Below are 23,775 nucleotides of genomic sequence, written 5' to 3' on the forward strand. Positions count from 1 at the left end.
GAATTGCTGCAAAAGAAATAGGAAAAATGGTTAAGTACAGAATGTTGAAGGCAGGAAATTAACCGAGCAAATTAGCGCAGCTTACATATGGAACCAAAGTTCTTGTTGATGAACCAGCCCGGTACGTCGGCTATTTCATAATTGCCAGACACCCAGAAGAAGTCGTCATCATGTAAGTCCTTGTCCGAGGTGCCGGTCACTATTTTCTCTTTACCCGGTCTTATTTTTAAATAATAGGCCAGGCCGTCGCCGGTGTGCCCAAGGGTGTATTGTCGTAGTATCTCGGCTAAACCTAAGTTTGTTCTTAGCCGGTTATTTAGCTCGTGCACGCCATTGATTATTCGGTAAGTATTGGTCGAAACTTAGGTGGGTGCTAGCACGGTGCGGCGCAAAAATTTGGTCATCAAAGGGTTGACCGGGAAGCGGAGGCCTCCTTTAATTACTGACAGCACGGTGAAGGGGCATTGGTCAAGCCTGCCCCAAGGGGTTGTTTCCATCTCGGCGAGCTCCAAATGGACATTTGCCGAGATACCGTATTCTTCCCTGAAGGCGGCCAATGCAGCAGGTGTGTCCACAAGGAAGCGGAATTTCACCATGTGTGACCGACTAATTTAGCTCGGCTGAGGTGGTTTGGCACAGGCTGGGAATTAATGGCTGCTCGGTCCTTGAGAGCCTCAGAATTGGTCTTTAGTTCCCTTGGACTCTGCAGGAAAACGGAGCGTAATTGTAAGTGGGAGTGCGGTCGCGCAAAACGAGCTAGACTAGAGCTCGGTCATGGATTGTGCCAAACCACCTCGGTCGTAAAGGTTAGCCAAGGAGCTCGGTCACCCAAGCGAACCAGAGATTAGCCCGGTCGAGCGGACAAGTCCTTTTTGCTACCCCGGTTTCTCCTAAGGTTGGGGACAAACTAAAGATTTGCTCGGTCTGAGTGATTTTTTGGATCGGATGAAGATTTGGATCCCGGTCCGCCCCAGATCTTCATTGTTCATCAGGGAAATTGAAGAACAGCGAAGAAACTAAGGGGCATTGAAGGTTTGGGTGGGGGAGGCCCTAAAACCTACGGATTTGGTGCTATAAAGAAAAAAAATACGAAATGAAAACAGTAATAACAAGGGCTGGGGGACTTACCAGTGAAAGGCAGAGGCTCTTTCTTCGAACGCGAGTTCAGGGATGGCGAGAGAGAAAGGGCAAGAGCTCAGAGACGCTTGAAACGGAGGAATGTCAGTGAGAATGAATCAAAGAGGGAGGGGGCATGTTTATTGAGGAAGAAAAACCGCCCAAATTCGAATTTCAGGGGACGGCTGGGTTGGCTGCTCGAGGACCAATGGGAGATTGACACGTGACCCCATTAATGGCAGTGTCAGTGTTGAAGAGTCAGGAAGGTCAGACGAAGCGTCGACCGAGCAAGACAAGGAACCGAGCGCGGAAATTAGCCCGGTTTGCCTCTTGCAAATTATCGACCGAGGAAGAGTTTATCCCGGTCAGAACAGATAGTCCCGGTCACGCTGGCACGGACGGAATTAAGGGGCAATTGAGAGGGAAAAATATGGTCTAGATTGGGCCATGGTAATACCAGGCAAATTGTGGGCCGAACACATTTGGGCCGTGGTATCCCAAGTCCACCCAAAAGTGATTTTTGCTCGGCAATGGCAAGGGCATGTGGAACCGAGCTACTTCACCTTGTCGGCACGAAGGCCGGTCAAATGAGGGTTCCACGGTTTATGCGTTGCGCGGTTGGAAAGCACGCATCCATAGCTCGGCGTAAAGGCTCATGCCTGAAGCTCGACAGGAAGGACTTTGGTTGACCGGTATGACTAATCTCAAGCTTGGCTTCGCCAGAACGCAGTAGAGCATGGCTGGAAAGGAGCTCGGTTGTGGGGGGCACCTGGGCATGAATCGCAACATGGCCGTTGACAACCGAGATGTTGAAGCCCGGCTGCCGAGCTCCCAGAAGAGTGGGCTGGCAGTCGGGTTAGGTGATGTTCAGCAAGATTTGTGCTGACAGATAGGGTAGCAGAACCACGTGTCGAGAGATCACTGGGAGTAGATTTGGGGCGCAGAAGGTATATAAGCAAGTCTGCGCCCCCCATGCTGGACACACGAACATTTGGTAAGAGAAATACTTACACTCGACTCTCTCCTCACTCTCTCTATCCTCAGGTGTGTGCTAACTTGATCGTCAGAGGGGTTTTCCGGCCATACACTGCCGGGTAGCTCATTGCTGTTGCGCACGCAGGTGATCGGATAGAAACGGAGTTTGGAAGAAAGGAGTGTGGGCTTGCCTGAATATTTGTTCCCCGCACAATTAATTATGTGAGATAAAAAATTAGATTATTTACACGAATATCCACTACAAAAAACAAAAAATTAAGGTTTTAGAGATCAAAATTTATGAACAAAATTATTTTTTAGGGACCAAATAATTTTGTTGCGAAAAGTGTCGTTATTATAATTTTAGCAACAAAAATTGGACATTAGTGATGAATTATTATCTTTTTGTGATCAAATTTTGTCTCAAAAAATAAATTATTTTGAGACCAAATTATTTTGTTCCTAAAAGTCTATTTGTTAGTGACATTTTCAAAATTTTGTCGCAATGTTTTGTTTTTGACTTTTCGGGATGACCTTTTAGCGACTATTTTCATGACAATGGAAATTGGTGCCCTAAATGCCTTTTGTAACAAAATTTTCACTTTTAGAGGTTAAAATAATTAATGTCTAAAACTCTTATATATTGTAGTGACCCTTGAACTATTTGCACTTCTAAACTATAAAAGCATGGAGATAAACATTTTAAATTAATAAAAAATATTATTTTATTCCTTAGATTATAAAACCATATAAATTAGATTTCGGATCAAAATGAGTCAAAGTAAAACACTTATATAATTTAAGAAATATATTTATACGTGTTTAATTTTATGAACAAATTAATATTATCCAATGATTTAGGATGCTATTTATATGATTTAATAATGGAGAGGGTCAAAGCCTAGTTTGGGATTTACTATATAATCTATTTTTTTATCTTTTTTTCATCACATCACTTTTCTACTTTTCTATATATCTTTTTATAAAAAGACAGAAAATACGTTTTTTTTTTTTTTTTTTTTTAGGACACCCCTCGCAATAATTTAAAAGGTCTCTGTAAATAACTTTTTAAAATTAAAAGATATTTGCAATTGCCGATTTAAATGGTGATTGGCGGCTCTGGAGTGTCGTCTATCTCTCTCTCTCTCTGGGGTTCAAGCTCTCCATTGATTCAATCTAAGCCAGAATGTTCACAAAAGTCTCTACTTTTACTCACAAACTGAGCTAACTCATGCCCATCACTATCTCAATCCGAACTCGCCTCATATGGAAGCTCTCTTCAATCCCATGTAAGTTCTCTCCTTCTTGCTCTCACAGTAACACCGTTTCATCGACCCACACTTCCCCAATTGAACCCCCAATTTCCGATGAAATCTTCAAGTCCGGACCCAAACTGGGTTCTTACAAAGTGGGTGATTCCACATTCTATTCTCTCATTGAGAACTACGCCAACTCTGGCGAATTCGCTTCGTTGGAGATGGTTTTCGATCGAATGAAGCGCGAAAGAAGAGTCTTTATAGAGAAGAGTTTCATTCTAGTGTTTAAATCCTATGGAAAATCGCATTTACCCGAAAAAGCTGTTGATTTGTTCTATAGAATGTTGGGTGAGTTTCAATGCAGACCAACTGTTCGATCATTTAACTCGGTTCTTAATGTGATTTTCCAAGTGCGTTTGTACTCTTGCGCATTGGAATTTCATTGGGATGTTGTTGTTGGTACTAAGAAAATTTCGCCGAATGTGTTAACTTTCAATTTGGTTATCAAAGCAATGTGTAGGTTAGGATTAATTGATAGAGCTATTGAGGTGTTCAGAGAAATGCCGGTGTGGAATTGTGCACCCGATGTGTTTACTTACTGTACTTTGATGGATGGGTTGTGCAAAGAGAATAGGATTGATGAGGCTGTGCTTCTTTTGGATGAGATGCAAACAGAGGGGTGTTTTCCGGGTTCTGTGACATTTAATGTTTTGATTAATGGGCTTTGCAAGAAGGTGATTGGAGTCGTGCAGCAAAACTTGTGGACAACATGTTCCTCAAAGGTAGCGTACCAAACGAAGTGAAGTGACTTATAACACCCTTATTCATGGTCTGTGTCTGAAAGGAAAATTGGACAAGGCAATTAGTCTTTTGGATAGCATGGTATTATACAAATGTGTTCCTAATGATGTCACTTATGGAACAATCATCAATGGGCTTGTTAAGCAAGGGAGAGCTGTTGACGGTGTCCGAGCGATGATTTCTATGGAGGAAAGAGGTCATCACGCAAATGAGTATGTCTTCTCAATACTTATTAGTGGGCTGTTCAAGGAGGGAAAATCTGAAGAGGCAATGAGACTGTGGAAGGAAATGTCAGAGAAGGGATGCAAACCCAATACTGTTGTTTATAGTGCACTTATAGATGGTTTTTGTAGAGAAGGAAAACCTGATGATGCTAAGGAAATTCTGTCTGAGATGTTGACTAAGGGTTTCATGCCCAATGCTTTCACCTATAGCTCATTGATGAGGGGTTTCTTTAAAACAGGCAATAGCCACAAAGCAATTCTTGTGTGGAAAGAGATGGCAAATAACAATTGTATGCATAATGAGGTTTGTTACAGCGTACTTATAAATGGGTTTTGTGAGGATGGAAACCTTGAGGAGGCTATCATGGTGTGGAAGCAAATGTTGGCATGAGGATACAAACCTGATGTTGTGAGTTATAGTTCAATGATCCATGGCCTCTGCAATGCTGGGTCGGTGGAAAAGGGATTAAAACTTTTCAATGAGATGCTTTGCCAAGATATAACATACTTTTCAATGCTCTTTGCAAGCAGCATAGCATTTCCCATGCCATTGACCTTCTAAATAATATGTTGGACCAAGGCTGTGATCCTGACTTGGTTACGTGTAACATTTTCTTAAAAGCTTTGAAAGAGAAGCTGAACCCTCCACAAGATGGGAGCCTGTTTCTGGATGAACTTGTGCTACGGTTATACAAGCGACAGAGAATTGTTGCAGCTTCCAAAATTGTAGGAGTAATGCTTCAAAAGCTTTTTCCTTTAAAGGCCTCCACTTGGGAAAGGGTTGTTCGAGAACTTTGCAAACCTAGGAAGATTCAAGCAGCCATTAATAAGTGCTGGAGTGACCTGTTCTGCTGATGTCTTGGGTGAGACTTTCTCTAATGACATACTCTTTAGTGATATTCATTGTTGATTTTATACAGAATTTTGAAGTTTTGTTGTGTTAGGAAGTGTAATAGAAACCATCCATGCATCTCAGATCAAAATTTTTGTACCATTGACACAATTCATAGAGCTCTTACAACCGCATCAGCATGTTGAGCTTTCAGACTCACTATGACTACGGATTGATTATACTCTGGCAAGGAATCAAAATTTCTTGGATAGTTGATCTCTTCATTTCTTATGTCTTTATGCAAACCTGGTTGGCTGTCTGTGGTGGTACCAGATAATCCCTTTCTCTTCAATTTTCATTTTTCTTCATATAACCTCTTTCTGCCCATATACTCCTTAAATGACGATCTTTCATTGTTTTCGAAGACAAAAATCAAGGAAGTAAAAAAGAAGATAGAACATTTTATTTAAATGTCTGTGATGTTTAGCACAGTAGGAGGGTGCTGATCATGTGGGATAGAAGAGGAGATGGGAATTTACTCCATGTCATTGTCCTTCCAAACCAAATGTGTTGATGATGGCCTCCTTGGCTGTTTTGATGTGTTATGGCCCAGTGGAGAGTGGAGAAAGCGGAGATTTATGGGAGGAGTTAGCTGCTATTGGTTTTGGATGGGATATCTTGTTGTGCATTGGAGGAGATTTTAGTATAGTTCATTTTCCTATTGAAAGGTGAAGTTGCTCTTCCATTAGGAATTTTTTGGGTTTCATTGACGATTTAGGGTTGTTTGGATCTTCCTCAAGTTAGGGAACCTTTACATGGTCTTACAATCAAGGGGTGCCTATGTGCCAAGACTGACTTTGGATCTTGCATCTATTCTCCTTGATTGGGGACGTATATGGAGTTGAAGAGTTTGTTTCATTTTGAAAACAATTGACTTAAAGTGGAAATACTTTCAGCAGCCTGTTGATGTGAATCATATTTAACCTGATGGCAGAAAATTCAGACCCAAAAGTAGCTGCACCAAATCTTGTTTCTCAAGGAGGGTAATTTGGACCCACATCACCATATTTGCCAAATTTGAATCTACTTAAGACTCATTTATTACTCTTGCTCTCTCTCTCTCTCTCTCTCTCTCTCTCTCTGTATGGCATTTTCATGGGGCTGTGCAGATCATATTTCAAGATCTATTTGATTGTGATATGTGTATAGGCTACCTACACGTATACCTTCGTTTCAGCACACATAAATAGACACAATGCACATTTCCATATAGAGAGAAACACAGGGAGAGAGAGAGAGAGAGAGAGAGAGAGAGAGAGAGAGAGAGAGTTCCTCTGTCATTGCTGCTACAAGTGGAACCTGTTTTTTCCTCTCGCTACTGTTACATTGAGAATAACTTGCTCTTTCAGATACTAATTTTGAAACATGTAGTATTCTATTATTAAACTGTTTCGCAGCACTCATCAAGAAGGGTCCTTCTCAAAAGGGCATGAGAGATTTCAGTAATTCATGGCCCTGCAGTTCCCACAGTGTCTGCCTCAGCGACCTTCATGGATTCTGGATTGTGTTGTTCATGAGCCATATCGTAAGTCGCATGCAGACCAAAAAACACATAGGCCCTGTTTGGTACAGCTTAATTTCAGCTTATTTCAGCTTTCAGCTTAATTTAAGCTATTTTGATGTGTTTGGTTTAGCTTATAGCTTATAGCTTATAGCTTTGTGGAAGTCAGAAAACAGCTTATTCTTTGAGTGGGGCAGGAGATGCTTTAAGAATAAGCTGGAAATCAGCTTAAGCTGAAAGTTATAAGCTATAAGCTGTTTAGGCATAAGCTATAAGCACTTTCCCACAGCTCTACCAAACGGGGCCATAGTAAACCAGCATTACAGCAGTGCAAACACCAAACCTTATAAACGCCTCAGCTCCCAAAGATCCCATGAGAAACAAATTTGTTGCAATTGACAAAGATGGTAACCACAGGACAAGTGGGACCCCCCAAACCTTTGGTGTCCTCTGCTGTGGCAAGAGCACTGAAATTCCTAGAGTCCCCAAGAACCAAAGAGGAATGGTGACAGCATAACCAACCCAACCGTTGGGGCTGGATCCCCAGTAAGCTGTGGTCCCCATGGATGAAGCAATAAATGATCAGCAACAAGATAACTAACTTCAGCAGGTGTACTTGAGATGTGACCCCTCTTACATAATATCTCCTGACGAGAAGTGCAACTGCCATCATCATAAATATGAACAACGTGCTCACGGATAACAAAGATGCCAAAACGTCCAAGCTCGAAAAGAAAGCAATGCAAGCACTGCAAATGGTTATCAACAGTGTAGCATTTATTGGGGTTCCGGTCTTTGGGTGGACGAGAGCGAACCATGGCGGGATCATGTGGGCCTGTGCAATATGAGTAGTGTAGCATCCCTGCCCGAGCGCCCCTACGAGAAGAACTGTGGTCATCCCCTTGAGAGCTCCAAGAGCTACCAGGTACTTCGCCCATTTCATCCCCACACTCTCAAATGCAACGGAGTAAGCTGCATTGGGGTCTATGTCTGTGTACTTCTGCATCATGCTCAACGAAAGAGCCATCAAGCAATATACAAAGGTGATGATTGACATCGACGCAAGCAATCCGATTGGTATGTCTCTTGATGGGTTTTTTGTTTCCTCTGCCATGGTTGCAATGTGGTCAAATCCGCCATAGGCAAAGTACACGATCGCTGCTGCTTGGAAGACCCCTTTCACACCATAAGGTAGAAAAGGTGTCAGATTAGGGGTTTTTGCATGTGCAAGCCCTGCAATTATCACAATCAAAATTACAACAGTGTTTATTACAGATGCAATCCAATTGAAGTACGAGGTTTTCCTTGTGCTCAATATAGCAATTGTCGCTGCAATGGCTAGAACTGCAACAGCAATTGGGTCCAGAAGGTTGTATCCACTTGCAAGATTTGTCTGTATACGCAGGGAATTGGAGTGACGGTTCAGAAGAGTTGTGAAGTAAGAAGTCCAAGCTCTAGCGACAGCTGCACTTCCAATGATGCTTTCAAGAAGTATGTTCCCTGCTGTTATAAATGCTGCAAAGTCTCCTAGTTCTACTCTCAAGTAAGCGAGCGATCCACCGGCTATGGGAATTTCTATTGTGAATTCGGTGTAGCAGAAAACGGAGAGCATTGCTGAAACACCCGAAGCAACATAGGATAAAACAATGGCTGGTCCGGCATGGTGATGGGCTTCTTGGCCCGTGAGCACAAAGATGCCTGCTCCAATCACAGAGCCAAATCCAAACCAGGTCAGGTCCCACCATGTCAGGCACCGTTTCATATCGTTTTCACTTTGTTTCCGGAGCTCCCCAATCTCGTTGGCATCGTCCGATCGGCTTACGAGACGGTCCTTGAACCATGAACATGTATGCAATAGCGCATAACGGTATGTTCCCCAGTTTTGGAAAGATTCTTCTGGAAAAAAATCTTGTTTGCTCCATCTCCAATAGGTTTTTGGTTGTTTGACCTCATCACTCACTGAACCCATTTCTATCTTTCTTGCTTTTTTTTCCCCCTCTTCACTCTTTGTAATTGATAGTGTAGACAAGTGGGATGGAGATGAATGCAATGCCAGCTCTCTTACATAAATAATATATTTTGTGAGCCACTACCCACTTGTTGCTACAGAAAGTGAATATCTTGTGGAGGAGATTTAAAAAAAAAAAAAAAATGTTTTGTTTCATTATTTTCTAATAGAATCATTCACCAGAATAATATGCCGATGCTTTTTTCTTTTTTTATTTATTTATTTTTATTTTTTTATAATATTAACTCATTTTGATATATTTTGTGTTTGTATGTCGTTACTCAAGATTTTATTTTTCTTTGGTCTGAATTATTGATTGGTGAAGAAATTGATTGCTTGTGTTTGACTTGGTTATGCAGAGCAGGACAAAACATGATGTTTGTATACTACCACCATACTCTCTTGAATGTGGTATCCAATGGAAAAAGCAACTGGCAGCATTTTTATTTCTATCAAGTGGGTATTTGGCAAGAAAATTGAAGTTCTTTCGTTTGTCATTTTATTCAAAATATCTCTCTTTTTTCTTTTTTTTCTTTTTTATAATAATAAATGTATTTGTATTGAGCCCACTTGAGTTATGGCATTTCGAATCATTCTTGGAATGAGGAATTGTTGTAAGTTAGCTTAAATTTTATTATTATTATTTTTTTTTTATAGCTAATTGTTATATACTTATTGCTATGTGGTTTAGAAGAAGCCATGACTCAATTCATGACTGTTTGGCCACATTGAGGACGAATCTAGAGGGAGGTTAGGCCCGCATACGTATGGAGTTCTGACTCCATGTCCTAGAAATGTGCCCATCTCTCTAAAGTTGTTTTTGTCCCGGCTACTTTTTTGAGCTATGTAAAATGAGGTGTGTATATTAAATTTTGTTGTACATTTACAAAGGGAGCTTAGCTCTCTTCTTATAGCCTGTCATTGGATGCGAGGCATGCGAGACGCGAGGCACCGAAAGGCTAAAGCTAGCCGAAAGCATAAAGCTAAAGTTTAAAGCTAACAAACATAATAATAACAACTAACGTATACAATGCTAAAGAATAATAAACAATGCTATAATAATATACAAAGTATAATAATATACTAACAGTCCCCCGCAAACTCAAGGAGGGAAAGCATCAACCAAGTTGTGTTTGGAAACAAGATCAGTGAAGCGGCCAGGAGGATGAGCTTTAGTGAAGATATCAGCGGATTGATCGACGGAAGCAATAGGGAGAAGATGGACAGTACCACAGGTAACATGCTGGCGAATGAAATGACAATCAATTTCAATATGTTTGGTGCGATCATGAAAAACATCATTGTGAGCAATTTGAAGAGCACTGTGATTGTCACAAAAAAGGTCAGTAGCACCAGAGGAGGGAACACCCAGATCAGCAAGAAGCCAATGAAGCCAAAGAAGTTCCTGAGTAGTATCAGCAAGAGCACGGTATTTGGCCTCAGTACTAGAACGAGCAGTAAGAGATTGTTTCTTGCTGCGCCAAGAAATAAGAGAATCACCCAGAAAAAAGCAGAACCCAGTAGTAGACCGGCGGTCAGTAGGATCTCCAGCCCAATCAGCATCGGAAAAAGCACGAAGCTGGAGACAGGAGCGGGCGGAATAATGAAGACCATGAAACATGGTGCCTTTGAGATACCGAAGGATACGAATTAAGGCAGCATAATGAGGGGTACGAGGAGCCGACATAAACTGGCTGACAATATGAACTGCATAGGCAATATCAGGACGAGTAACAGTGAGATAGACAAGACTGCCAACCAGCTGACGATATAGGGTAGCATTAGAGAGAGGAGTGCCATCAAGAGGTGTAAGACGACTCTGAGGCTCGAGGGGAGTGGAGGCAGTCTTGCAATCCGTAAGACCAGCACGGGTGAGAAGATCAGAGGTATACTTAGCTTGAGAGATAAAAGAACCCGTAGAATCATGGGAGATTTCAAGACCCAAGAAATAGCTGAGAGGACCAAGGTCTTTCATCTCGAAATGGTGGCTAAGAAACTATTTAAGGCGAAGAATACCATCGATATCATCACCGGTGATAATCATGTCATCCACATAAAGTAAAAGCAGGGTGGTCCCTTGAGCTGTTTTCCGGATAAAAAGAGCATTATCATAAGAGCTGGAGGTGAAACCACAGTCATGAATAGTAGAGCTGAACTTGGCAAACCAAGCACGTGGAGCTTGTTTGAGACCGTATAAGGCACGCCGAAGTTTGCAGACTTTATGAGGTGGATAAGTAGACCCAGGGGGAGGTTGCATGTAGACTTCCTCGAGAAGAACACCATTAAGAAAAGCATTGGTTACGTCCATTTGATAAAGATCCCAGTGGCGGGAGGTAGCAACAGCAATCAAGCTGCGAACAGAGATGAGACGAGCAACAGGAGCAAAGGTCTCTTCATAGTCAATACCATATTCTTGGTTAAAGCCTTTGGCAACAAGGCGGGCTTTGTAGTGCTCAATAGATCCATCAGAACAAGTCTTGATTTTGTATACCCATTTGCAGCCAATGGCAGACTTGCCAGGAGGAAGATCAACAATGTCCCAAGTATGAGTTTTGGCTAAAGCCTGTAATTCAGTAGTCATAGCTTGCTGCCAAAGAGGATTAGAGCGAGCCTCACGATAGGAGATCGGTTCATAAGTAGAAAAAGCAGTAGAACCAACAATAAAGTCACGAAGACGAGTAGAAGGTTGTGTTACCCGGCGTGGTCGAGCAGACGGAGGAGGAGCCAGAGGAAGAGACTCAGCAGGAGGGGAGGAGTCCGAGGAAGCAAGAGCAGGACCATCAGAGGGAGCAGGGGCATGGGACAGGCCAGCAGGCAAGGCGATCTCGAGAGAAGCGGGCAGGGGCGGTGGAGTAAGCTGATCAGAAAACTCGAGAGAGGTTGGCGTGGGTGGTGGAGGAAGATCATCAGAAAATAGATCGGTGGAAGGATCAGTAAAAAACAGAGAGGGTGAGGGAACGGACAAACGGAAGAGAGAGAGAGAGGAAAACATTGTGTGTTCCCAAAAGACCACATGACGAGAGATACGAAGGCGTTGGGAGAGAGGATCCCAACAACGATACCCTTTATGTTCAATACCATAGCCCAAGAAGCAACAAAGACGGGAACGAGGTTCAAGTTTGGTACGTTCATGAGGTTGGAGAAGAACAAAACAGGCAGAGCCAAAGACTCGAAGGATGGTGTAAGGAGGACGGGTGCCGTGCAGACGCTCATAAGGAGTGTGATTATAAATGACAGGTGTAGGGATACAATTGATAGTGTAAGCAGCAGTGAGAGCTGCCTCTCCCCAAAAATGTTCCGGACAAGAGGAAGATAGAAGAAGAGCACGAGTAGTGTCGAGAATATGCCGATGTTTCCGTTCAGCACGTCCATTTTGTTGAGACGTACCGGGACAGGAACGATGAGGTTGAGTACCATGACTCTGAAGGAAGGAAAGAAAGTCAAAATCTTTATATTCCATGGCATTGTCGGAGCGAAAAATCTTAATAGTTTTAGAAAATTGTGTGTTAACCATTGCAGCAAAATTGTAATAAAGTTGTTTGAGCTCAGAGCGAGTTTTCATAAGGAACAACCATGTAAAACGGGAAAAATCATCAATAAAAACAACAAAGTAGCGGGCTCCGCCCATAGTGGGAGTAGGAGAGGGTCCCCAAATATCAGAATGGATGAGATCAAATGGTGCAAGAGAAACAGAGTCACTTTTATTAAACGACAAAGCAGGTTGTTTAGCAAGTTGACAGGACACACAATCTAAAGCATCAGAACTGATAGGACCTAAATGACCACTAGAAATTAAAGTTTTTAAACGACCAGCAGAAAGATGGCCTAAACGACAGTGCCAAAGCTGAAAAGGAGATAAACGAGGAGCAGTGGTAGCAGTGGTAGGAGCTGTGATCTGAGAGGAATCCGGAACATGAAGATGGATAAGTTCGTAGAGGCGTCCATGCTTATGGCCTATCCCAAGGGTTTGCCCCGTCCGAGGGTCCTGCACCAAACAACCAGTAGGAGAAAAGGTAACAGTTAGACCATGCTCACATAATTGACTAATGGAGATAAGATTTAAAGTGAGAGCAGACATAAGATAGACATGAGATAAAGATAAGTGAGAGGTGGAAACAGAACCAACATGACTTACAGACAGAAGAGACCCATCAGCAGTATGGATAGAAGGAACATGAGGAGTAAAATAGATAGGAGTAAAAATAGTAGAGTCAAAGGTCATGTGATTACAACAAGCGGAGTCAAAGTACCAGGAAGTGTTACCTGTGGTGACAGACAAGGCAGGAGAGGAAGGGGTACCGGATTTTTGCCAAAAATGTTGAAACATGGCTTCGACATCTGTGTGAGAGAAGACTAGAGTGGAAGGATCTATAGGGACAGGGGAAGGTAAATCCTCTGAGGCAGCAGCAACAGTGCGTTGAGCAGGGAGTGATTTAAACGGAGGCCCAGAACGATGTGAGGTGCTGCGGGAAAAATGCCCGGGGGAAGGACCATTGCGAGAAGCACGGGCGGGATTGCGGAAGCAATCTTGCTGGAGATGACCAGGACCAGTCTTGTTGCAAAACCGACAGAGGCGAACAGGACAATTAACCAGAAGATGAGTCGACGGAAGACTGCGATTTTGACAGTAGTTGCAGAAGGTTGACTTCTGTGGTGAAGGTGGGGAAGGAGAACTCTTAGTCTGGGGAGTAGCAAGAACAGAGTCCACAGGGTGCGGATGGAGAGTACCAAACCGAGTTTCCTCTGACAGGAGTTCAGAAATTGCTTGCTCAAGAGTAGGTAAAGGAGTGCGATGGAGGAGAGATGCTCGTACGGGCTCAAAACGGGAAGTAAGAGCCATGAGAAACTGAACCAAGCCATATTGGTCACGGTAAGTAGTAAACAAGGCAGCATCCTTAGTACAATCCCATGGAGGTTCAGAAAGAGCGAGCTGATCCCAAACATAATACATTTGGGAGAGGAAATCATTAATGGTCTGAGTTGTTTCTTGGCGCATACGGTGAAGATGACTCAGAAGCTGATATTGGTGAGCAAGGCCAGTAGTCTGATAGCGTTCTTGTAAAAAATCCCAGATGTCCTTGGCGGGAGAGGAAGCAGAGTCAAGTTGGAACCGACCAAACTGAAGGCTGATAGATGTAATAGAAGTATTGCGAAACCAGGTAATGATCTGATAGTTTTTACTATCCCAATCCTCCAGACGATCGATATATTTGGCAGCGGAGTCCGTGGTGGCAGCGGATTCAGTGGTGGCGTGGATGGGTTTGCACACATCCCCAGTGATGATGCGCCAAAGTTTCTTTCCTTTGAGAAACCCAGACATAGCTTGTGCCCATAAGACATAGTTAGTCCCGTCAAGAACAACGGAAATAGGGTGGTTAGAGGAGTCGAGGCGATCCATGAGGGCAAAATCGTACTTTCAAGGTAGAATTTAAAAAATCCGAGGGTACCAGTGAATTCAGAAGGTCGAAATCAGTGGGAAAAGAGTGAACTGACCAAAAAATAGGACCAGAAAGGCACTAAATGGGCTGGTCAAAGTGGCTGGTCAAAATTCGGTCAAACAGATGATGTCATGGGCGACAGGGCTGACGTCATAGGCGCGGCGCACGTTAGCAGAGAGGTGCGCGGCGCACAATAGCAGAGGACAGCAGGCGGCGCACGAAAGCAGTAGGGCTGACGTCAACTGACGCAGAAACACGCGGCTCACGTTAGCAGAGGAGGCCGCGGCGCACAGTAGCGCGGGACAGTGCAGAGGCGCGTAGAGCGCGTCGGAGAACAAGGATGCGCGTGGCCTTAAGTTCTGGCGGCGCGTGGAGGCGCGTGGAACTTCGGCTGGTGATAAATTTGGTGGCGGTGGATTCGTCGTGAGGAGACGAAGAGACTGGTGTGGTTGAATAGGGAAGACAGAGAAGGTCGAGAGATGCGACAATCTGTCCAAATGTGATGCAGACGAGAGACACAGCAGTCTGCGAAGAAGAAGAAAAAAAAAATGTAGAGACTAGGCAAAACACCTGTGCTCTGATACCATGTAAAATGAGGTGTGTATATTAAATTTTGTTGTACATTTACAAAGGGAGCTTAGCTCTCTTCTTATAGCCTGTCATTGGATGCAAGGCATGCGAGACGCGAGGCACCGAAAGGCTAAAGCTAGCCGAAAGCATAAAGCTAAAGCTTAAAGCTAACAAACATAATAATAACAACTAACGTATACAATGCTAAAGAATAATAAACAATGCTATAATAATATACAAAGTATAATAATATACTAACAAGCTACATGAAAGAATATTCATATAATTTTTTTTTGGGGTCAATTGGGAGAGTTAAACAACGGTTTGATTTAATAGTAAGACTTGTTATTAATGTTATTAATAATGTAAGTTTTAAGTCACAAAAATAATTCTTTTAGAATGAGAGCGGCTTTTTTTTTAGTTAAAAAGAGATATAATTCACCAAAAATGCTAGGTGCGTAGAATTATAATATAAAAAGTGCATTATGTGATTATGATTTATTCAAAGTGTGATTCACCTCACACCCAAATAAAATCTAGACACTGTGCTTTTTGTTACATTGAATTTTTACTATAACATCTTTTTCACTTATAGAGTTGAACTTAAGAATTTGAGGTAATAATACTCCAACCAAATATCATTAAACTACAAGAGTTACAACAAAATAATCGTATTTAGAAGGCTTTGGGATGCTTGGTTGCCCTTTATTGAGGTCTACTCTGGGTTTACCAAGGTGATCCAAACCGTCACTTAAAAAAATATATTATTTCGATTGAATTTCTTTTGTTTTTTAAAATTCATATATATTTGACAACAATGTGTGCAAGCATGCACATGTATCAGCACAACTCCACGTTGATTGTGTACACAAGTCTTTTTTTTTTGGTGTGGTTTCCCTATTTATGTTTCTTCTTGCCTACCAAGAGTTTGTTTATGTGTTTTTTGTGAAACTATAATGATGTTCTTGCTGAAGAATCAGAAGCTTGCAGGCCTAGTTTGAAGCAAAGTTGTTTTGTGGAGCCATTTTGTACATATTGCAGTTGGGTATCTTTATTAAGATTGATTATACATCATTTAAGTGTAGGGGAGTGAAAATAGTTGAAAATATTAAAAAAAAGGGGTGAACTGTTGATATCAGTTGCGTTATACTAGGCAAGTCTTCAGTTGCATCTTATCAATTTTTATCATACAAGAGGAGTCTCTGTAAAAAAAAGATAGACACAAGTTAACAATACGGATTGAGCAAAATAGTTTTAAACTTAAATTTTTTTTCTCTTTATAAAAGTAATTGTCTTTCCATTTTTCATGAGTGATGTCTTGAAGAAAATAGACAATGAGAATTTGATGATCGCATTAGGCTTTAGTACAAAATTTTTCTTGCATTTTGAAATTTGATACACATACAAATTTTCTGGATAAGGTTGAAATGAGAAAGAAAGGAAAAAAACAAAGCTTTGCTCGCGGAAACTAGAGGTGGCATAGTGCTAATGCCTAGTGTGCAATGCTTTAAACAAAAATGTTTTTATGCATTGTGAAAATAATACTTACAGAAGTAAAATTACTTGCTTCTAAATCATATGCTTGTACTTTGTGCAGGGCCTTATCGAAGCTTGAAATGTTGAAGCGTCGTGGAAAGGGACCACTGAAGAAGGCCAAGGAAAGCTTGCTGCCAAACACAACAAATAGATATATATCTCTTTGCAGACTACAGATGGTGTTGGATTAGATCATTAGTGTTCTTCTGTAGAACTTAGCTGCTACCTCTCTTTTTGTTGATCTTAACAACCTTTAGGAAATTAATGTTTATGTAGAACATACTTAGTTAATATTTTCCTTGAATGAAATCAGTAATTTAAAAAGGACAAAAAAAAAAAAACAAAAAGTTGCACTCTGCATTAGTAGTAAGAAAAAAATTTAAAAATTCCCCCCCCCCCCCCCTTTTTCCTTTAACTCTCAAAACTTCTGTCCCTCTTCCCCAAAATGGGGTTGCCCAATATGTTTATCGGTTAATTATGTTACTTTGTTTTTCATTTTATTTACTTATTTATATTTCTATGAGAGTTAAGTAATGTAACCCAAGTTGAGTAGTTAAAAATTTTAAAATTTTGAAGATGGGTTTAAGTTTGTTACTTTTGAAACCATTCACAAATTAATTTTAATCGAGTTGAATTCAAATAATTTAATTTTTAATCTTATCAAGTTTTTTAATAAGTTATTTAAATTAAAAATTATCAAACTTGAAATGTATTCAAACATAACTTAAAAATCAGTCACAAACAAATTCCTTAACGAGTTGAGTATTGTAAATTTAATCTTTATAGTTTTAGTTATATATCAATTTTGTTTCAATTTTTATATTATGTTAATTTAATTCTTTAATAATATTCATTAAGAAAATAAATTAAAAAAAATATTTTGAAATAAATTTTTTTATTTCAAATTAGACTTCAACCATCAATCATAAGAGTAAAGAGATTATTATTCTCCTTAAATTGAATTCAATTTCTAAAAATTTGATACAATCAGAACTAAAAATATCAAATTAACTATAATTTGCCATAAAAGAAAAAAGAAAAAGAAGATAAATTACAAATACACCTCTTGAAATTTACTTTTCTAAGATTATATCTTGTCCTTTCAAGTTTATAATCACATAACAAATGGTTATTTTTATTAACAAATAATGAAATCAATTAACAGTTTTTAATAATATCATAAATATATTTTAACTAATAATTTAAGTAATTTTATTATTATAAAAAAGAGTAGTAAAGTTTTTTTTTTTTTAATTATGTTAAACAAAAATTTAGATTATTTATACAAAAATCTTATAAACTATTGAGAAGTATCGCTTTGACATTATAAATTATAAAAGCATATGAATGAACATTCTAAACTAATGAAAAATATCATTTTGCCCCATAACTATAAAAGTATATAAATGAACCTTTTAAAGTATAAAAGCGTACAAATTAGATCCCGTAACGAAATGAGTCAAAATGAAACACACATATAATTTAGGAAATATATTTATATATTTTTATAATTTATGAGTAAATTAATATTTCTTAATAGTTTAAAGTGTTTATTTATATGATTTTAATAGTTTAAAGGGTGAAATTAATATCTCCCGATAATTTAAAAGGTCTCGGAGTAAATAATTTTTTAAAATTAAAAGTTATTGTAATTTTTAAAAGAATTGATTCAGCCGATTTAAATGGTGGCTGGCGGCTCTGGAGTGTCGTCTCTCTCTGTCTCTCTGGTTCAAGCTCTCCATTGATTCAATCCAAGCCAAGCCAGAATGTTCACAAAAGTCTCTACTTTTACTCACAAACTGAGCTAACTCATGCCCATCACTATCTCAATCCGAACTCGCCTCATATGGAAGCTCTCTTCAATCCCATGTAAGTTCTCTCCTTCTTGCTCTCACAGTAACACCGTTTCATCGACCCAAACTTCCCCAATTGAACCCCCAATTTCCGATGAAATCTTCAAGTCCGGACCCAAACTGGGTTCTTACAAAGTGGGTGATTCCACATTCTATTCTCTCATTGAGAACTACGCCAACTCTGGCGAATTCGCTTCGTTGGAGATGGTTTTCGATCGAATGAAGCGCGAAAGAAGAGTCTTTATAGAGAAGAGTTTCATTCTAGTGTTTAAATCCTATGGAAAATCGCATTTACCCGAAAAAGCTGTTGATTTGTTCTATAGAATGGTGGGTGAGTTTCAATGCAGACCAACTGTTCGATCATTTAACTCGGTTCTTAATGTGATTATCCAAGCGGGTTTGTACTCTCGCGCGTTGGAATTTCATTCGGATGTTGTTGTTGGTACTAAGAAAATTTTGCCGAATGTGTTAACTTTCAATTTGGTTATCAAAGCAATGTGTAGATTAGGATTAATTGATAGAGCTATTGAGGTGTTCAGAGAAATGCCGGTGTGGAATTGTGCACCCGATGTGTTTACTTACTGTACTTTGATGGATGGGTTGTGCAAAGAGAATAGGATTGATGAGGCTGTGCTTCTTTTGGATGAGATGCAAACAGAGGGGTGTTTTCCGAGCTCTGTGACATTTAATGTTTTGATTAATGGCCTTTGCAAGAAAGGTGATTTGAGTCGTGCAGCAAAACTTGTGGACAACATGTTCCTCAAAGGTTGCGTACCAAATGAAGTGACTTATAACACCCTTATTCATGGTCTGTGTCTGAAAGGAAAATTGGACAAGGCAATTAGTCTTTTGGGTAGAATGGTATTATACAAATGTGTTCCTAATGATGTCACTTATGGAACAATCATCAATGGGCTTGTTAAGCAAGGGAGAGCTGTTGACGGTGTTCAAGTGATGATTTCTATGGTGGAAAGAGGTCATCACATGAATGAGTATGTCTTCTCAATACTTATTAGTGGGCTGTTCAAGGAGGGAAAATCTGAAGAGGCAATGAGACTGTGGAAGGAAATGTTAGAGAAGGGATGCAAACTCAATACTGTTGTTTATAGTGCACTTATAGATGGTTTTTGTAGAGAAGGAAAACCTGATGATGCTAAGGAAATTCTGTCTGAGATGGTGACTAAGGGTTTCATGCCCAATGCTTTCACCTATAGCTCGTTGATGAGGGGTTTCTTCAAAACAGGCAATAGTCACAAAGCAATTCTTGTGTGGAAAGAGATGGCAAATAACAATTGTATGCATAATGAGGTTTGTTACAGCGTACTTATAAATGGGTTGTGTGAGGATGGAAAGCTTAAGGAGGCTATGATGGTGTGGAAGCAAATGTTGGCAAGAGGATACAAACCTGATGTTGTGAGTTATAGTTCAATGATCCATGGCCTCTGCAATGCTGGGTCAGTGGAAAAAGGATTAAAACTTTTCAATGAAATGCTTTGCCGAGATTCTGTTTCTCAACCAGATGTCATAACCTATAACATACTTTTCAATGCTCTTTGCAAGCAGCATAGCATTTCCCATGCCATTGACCTTCTAAATAATATGTTGGACCAAGGCTGTGATCCTGACTTGGTTACGTGTAACATTTTCTTAAAAGCTTTGAAAGAGAAGCTGAACCCTCCACAAGATGGGAGCCTGTTTCTGGATGAACTTGTGCTAAGGTTATACAAGCGACAGAGAATTGTTGCGGCTTCCAAAATTGTAGAAGTAATGCTTCAAAAGTTTCTTCCTTTAAAGGCCTCCACTTGGGAAAGGGTTGTTCGAGAACTTTGCAAACCTAGGAAGATTCAAGCAGCCATTAATAAGTGCTGGAGTGAACTGTTCTGCTGATGTCTTTGGTGAGACTTTCTCTAATGACATACTTTTTAGTGATATTCATTGTTGATTTTATACAGAATTTTGAAGTTTTGTTGTGTTAGGAAGTGTAATAGAAGCCATCTATGTACTTGTCAGAAAAGGAGGGGAAAAAAAAAAAAAAGTAATAGAAACCATCTGTGCATCTCAGATCAAAATTTTTGTACCATTTACACAATTCATAGAGCTCTTACGACTGCATCAGCATGTTGAGCTTTCAGACTCACTATGACTAGGGATTGATTATACTCTGGCAAGGAATCAAAATTTCTTGGATAGTTGATCTCTTCATTTCTTATGTCTTTATGCAAACCTGGCTGTGGTGGTACCGGATAGTCCCTTTCTCTTCAATTTTCATTTTTCTTCATATAACCTCTTTCTGGCCGTATACTCCTTAGATGATGATCTTTCATTGTTTTCTAAGACAAAAATCAAGGAAGTTAAAAAGAAGAAAGAACATTTTATTTAACTGTCTCTGACGTTTAGCACAGTAGGAGGTGCTGATCATGTGGGATAGAAGAGGAGAATTTACTCCATGTCGTTGTCTTTCCAAACCAAATGTGTTGATGATGGCCTCCTTGGCTGTTTTGATGTGTTATGGCCCAGTGGAGAGTGGAGAAAGGGGAGATTTATGGGAGGAGTTAGCTGCTATTGGTTTTGGATGGGATATCTTGTGGTGCAATGGAGGAGATTTTAGTATGGTTAATTTTCCTATTGAAAGGTGAACTTGCTCTTCCATTAATAGATTCATGAGGGACTTTTTGGATTTCATTGACGATTTAGAGTTGTTTGGGTCTTCCTTAAGTTAGGGAACCTTTAGATGGTCTTACAATCAAGGGGTGCCTATGTGGCGAGACTGACTTTGGATCATGCATCTATTCTCCTTGATTGGGGACATATAAGGAGTTGAAGAGTTTGTTTCGATTTGAAAACAATTGGCTTCAAGTGGAAATACTTTCAGCAGCCTATTGATGTGAATCATATTTAACCCGATGGCAGAAAATTCAGACCCAAAAATAGCTGCACCAAATCTTGTTTCTCAAGGAGGGTAATTTGGACCCACATCACCATATTTGCCAAATTTGAATCTACTTAAGACTCATTTATTACTCTTGCTCTCTCTCTCTCTCTCTCTCTCTCTCTATGGCATTTTCATGGGGCTGTGCAGATCATATTTCAAGATCTATTTGATTGTGATATGTGTATAGGCTACCTACACGTATACCTTTGTTTCAGCACATAAATACACAACACACATTTCCATATAGAGAGAAACACAAAGAGAGAGAGAGAGAGAGGGAGAGAGATAGTTCCTCTTTCATTGCTGCCACAAGTGGAACCTGTTTTTTCTTCTCGCTACTGTTACATTGAGAATAACTTGCTCTTTTCAGATACTAATTTCGAAACTTGTAGTATTCTATTATTAAACTGTTTCGCAGCACTCATCAAGAAGGATCCTTCTCAACAGGGCATGAGAGATTTCAGTAATTCAAGGCCCTGCAGTTCCTACGGTGTCTGCCTCAGCGACCGTCATTGATTCTGGATTGTGTTGTTCATGAGCCATATCGTAAGTCGCATGGAGACCAAAAAACACATAGTAAACCAGCATTACAGCAGTGCAAACACCGAACCTTATAAACGCCTCAGCTCCCAAAGATCCCATGAGAAACAAATTCGTTGCAATTGACAAAGATGGTAACCACGGGACAAGTGGGACCCCCCAAACCTTTGGTGTCCTCTGCTGTGGCAAGAGCACTGAAATCCCTAGAGTCCCCAAGAACCAAAGAGGAACAGTGACAGCATAACCAACCCAACCGTTGGGGCTGGATCCCCAGTAAGCTGTGGTCCCCATGGATGAAGCAATAATGATCAGCAACAAGATAACTAACTTCAGGAGGTGTACTTGAGATGTGACCCCTCTTACATAATATCTCCTGACGAGAAGTGCAACTGCCATCATCATAAATATGAACAATGTGCTCACGGATAACAAAGATGCCAAAACGTCCAAGCTCGAAAAGAAAGCAATGCAAGCACTGCAAATGGTTATCAACAGTGTAGCATTTATTGGGGTTCCGGTCTTTGGGTGGACGAGAGCGAACCATGGCGGGATCATGTGGGCCCGTGCAATATGAGTAGTGTAGCGTCCCTGCCCGAGCGCCCCTACCAGAAGAACTGTGGTCATCCCCTTGAGAGCTCCAAGTGCTACCAGGTACTTCGCCCATTTCATACCCACACTCTCAAATGCAACGGAGTAAGCTGCATTGGGGTCTATGTCTGTGTACTTCTGCATCATGCTCAACGAAAGAGCCATCAAGCAATATACAACGGTGATGATTGACATCGACCCAAGCAATCCGATTGGTATGTCTCTTGATGGGTTTTTTGTTTCCTCTGCCATGGTTGCAATATTGTCAAATCCGCCATAGGCAAAGTACACGATCGCTGCTGCTTGGAAGACCCCTTTCACACCATAAGGCAGAAAAGGTGTCAGATTAGAGGTTTTTGCATGTGCAAGCCCTGCAATTATCACAAACAAAATTACAACAGTGTTTATTGCAGATGCAATCCAATTGAAGTACGAGGTTTTCCTTGTGCTCAATATAGCAATTGTCGCTGCAATGGCTAGAACTGCAACAGCAATTGGGTCCAGAAGGTTGTATCCACTTGCAAGATTTGTCTGTATACGCAGGGAATTGGAGTGACGGTTCAGAAGAGTTGTGAAGTAAGAAGTCCAAGCTCTAGCGACAGCTGCACTTCCAATGATGCTTTCAAGAAGTATGTTCCCTGCTGTTATAAATGCTGCAAAGTCTCCTAGTTCTACTCTCAAGTAAGCGAACGATCCACCGGCTACAGGAATTTCTATTGCGAATTCGGTGTAGCAGAAAACGGAGAGCATTGCTGAAACACCCGAAGCAACATAGGATAAAACAATGGCTGGTCCGGCATGGTCATGGGCTTCTTGGCCCGTGAGCACAAAGATGCCTGCTCCAATCACAGAGCCAAATCCAAACCAGGTCAGGTCCCACCATGTCAGGCACCGTTTCATATCGTTTTCACTTTGTTTCCGGAGCTCCCCAATCTCGTTGGCATCGTCCGATCGGCTTACGAGACGGTCCTTGAACCGTGAACATGTATGCAATAGCGCATAACGGTATGTTCCCCAGTTTTGGAAAGATTCTTCTGGAAAAAAATCTTGTTTGCTCCATCTCCAATAGGTTTTTGGTTGTTTGACCTCATCACTCATTGAACCCATTTCTATCTTTCTTGCCTTCTTTCCCCGTCTTCACTATTTGTAATTGATAGCGAAGACAAGTGAGCTGGAGATGAATGCAATGCCAGCTCTCTTATATAAGTAATATATTTTGTGAGCCACTACCCACTTGTTGCTACAGAAAGTGAATATCTTGTGGAAGAGATTTTAAAAAAAATGTTTTCTTTCATTGTTTTCTTATAGAATCATTCACCAAAATACTATGCCAATACTTTTTTTTTTTTTTATAGTAACTCATTTTGATATATTTTGTGTTTGTATGTCGTTACTCGAGACTTTATTTTTCTTTGGTCTGATTTATTGATTGGTGAAGAAATTGATTTCTTGTGTTTGACTTGGTTATGAAGAGTAGGACAAACATGATGTTTGTATACTACCACCATACTCTGTTGTCAGATTGAATGTGGTATCCAATGGAGA

At 40.6% G+C, this 23,775-nt stretch overlaps 2 protein-coding genes and 2 pseudogenes across 4 annotated transcripts; 2 read left to right on the forward strand and 2 right to left on the reverse strand.

Moving 5' to 3' along the window:
• Positions 1-3,180: 3,180 nt before the first annotated feature.
• Positions 3,181-9,344, forward strand: LOC114281944 (uncharacterized; annotated as a pseudogene). Its single transcript, XR_014339361.1, has 2 exons — positions 3,181-5,235; positions 9,133-9,344. The product of XR_014339361.1 is annotated as an uncharacterized LOC114281944 (transcript).
• Positions 6,527-8,923, reverse strand: LOC114281946 (cationic amino acid transporter 5-like; annotated as a pseudogene). The gene is made up of 2 exons (XR_014339362.1): positions 7,061-8,923; positions 6,527-6,823 (listed from the first exon to the last, which is right to left on the reverse strand). The product of XR_014339362.1 is annotated as a cationic amino acid transporter 5-like (transcript).
• An 8,634-nt stretch (positions 9,345-17,978) lies between the features above and the next one.
• LOC114281942 (uncharacterized) lies at positions 17,979-23,600 on the forward strand. The gene is made up of 2 exons (XM_028224522.2): positions 17,979-20,065; positions 21,550-23,600. Exon 1 carries the CDS (start codon positions 18,129-18,131, stop codon positions 20,055-20,057), a length of 1,929 nt encoding a protein of 642 aa, XP_028080323.1. The 5' UTR covers positions 17,979-18,128; the 3' UTR covers positions 20,058-20,065; positions 21,550-23,600.
• LOC114281945 (cationic amino acid transporter 5) lies at positions 20,972-23,337 on the reverse strand. The gene has a single exon (XM_028224523.2). It carries the CDS (start codon positions 23,335-23,337, stop codon positions 21,571-21,573), a length of 1,767 nt encoding a protein of 588 aa, XP_028080324.2. The 3' UTR covers positions 20,972-21,570.
• Positions 23,601-23,775: the final 175 nt, after the last annotated feature.

This window comes from Camellia sinensis, chromosome 9, assembly GCF_055761805.1.
Source record: "Camellia sinensis isolate YWXY chromosome 9, ASM5576180v1, whole genome shotgun sequence".
Classification (NCBI taxonomy): domain Eukaryota; kingdom Viridiplantae; phylum Streptophyta; class Magnoliopsida; order Ericales; family Theaceae; genus Camellia; species Camellia sinensis.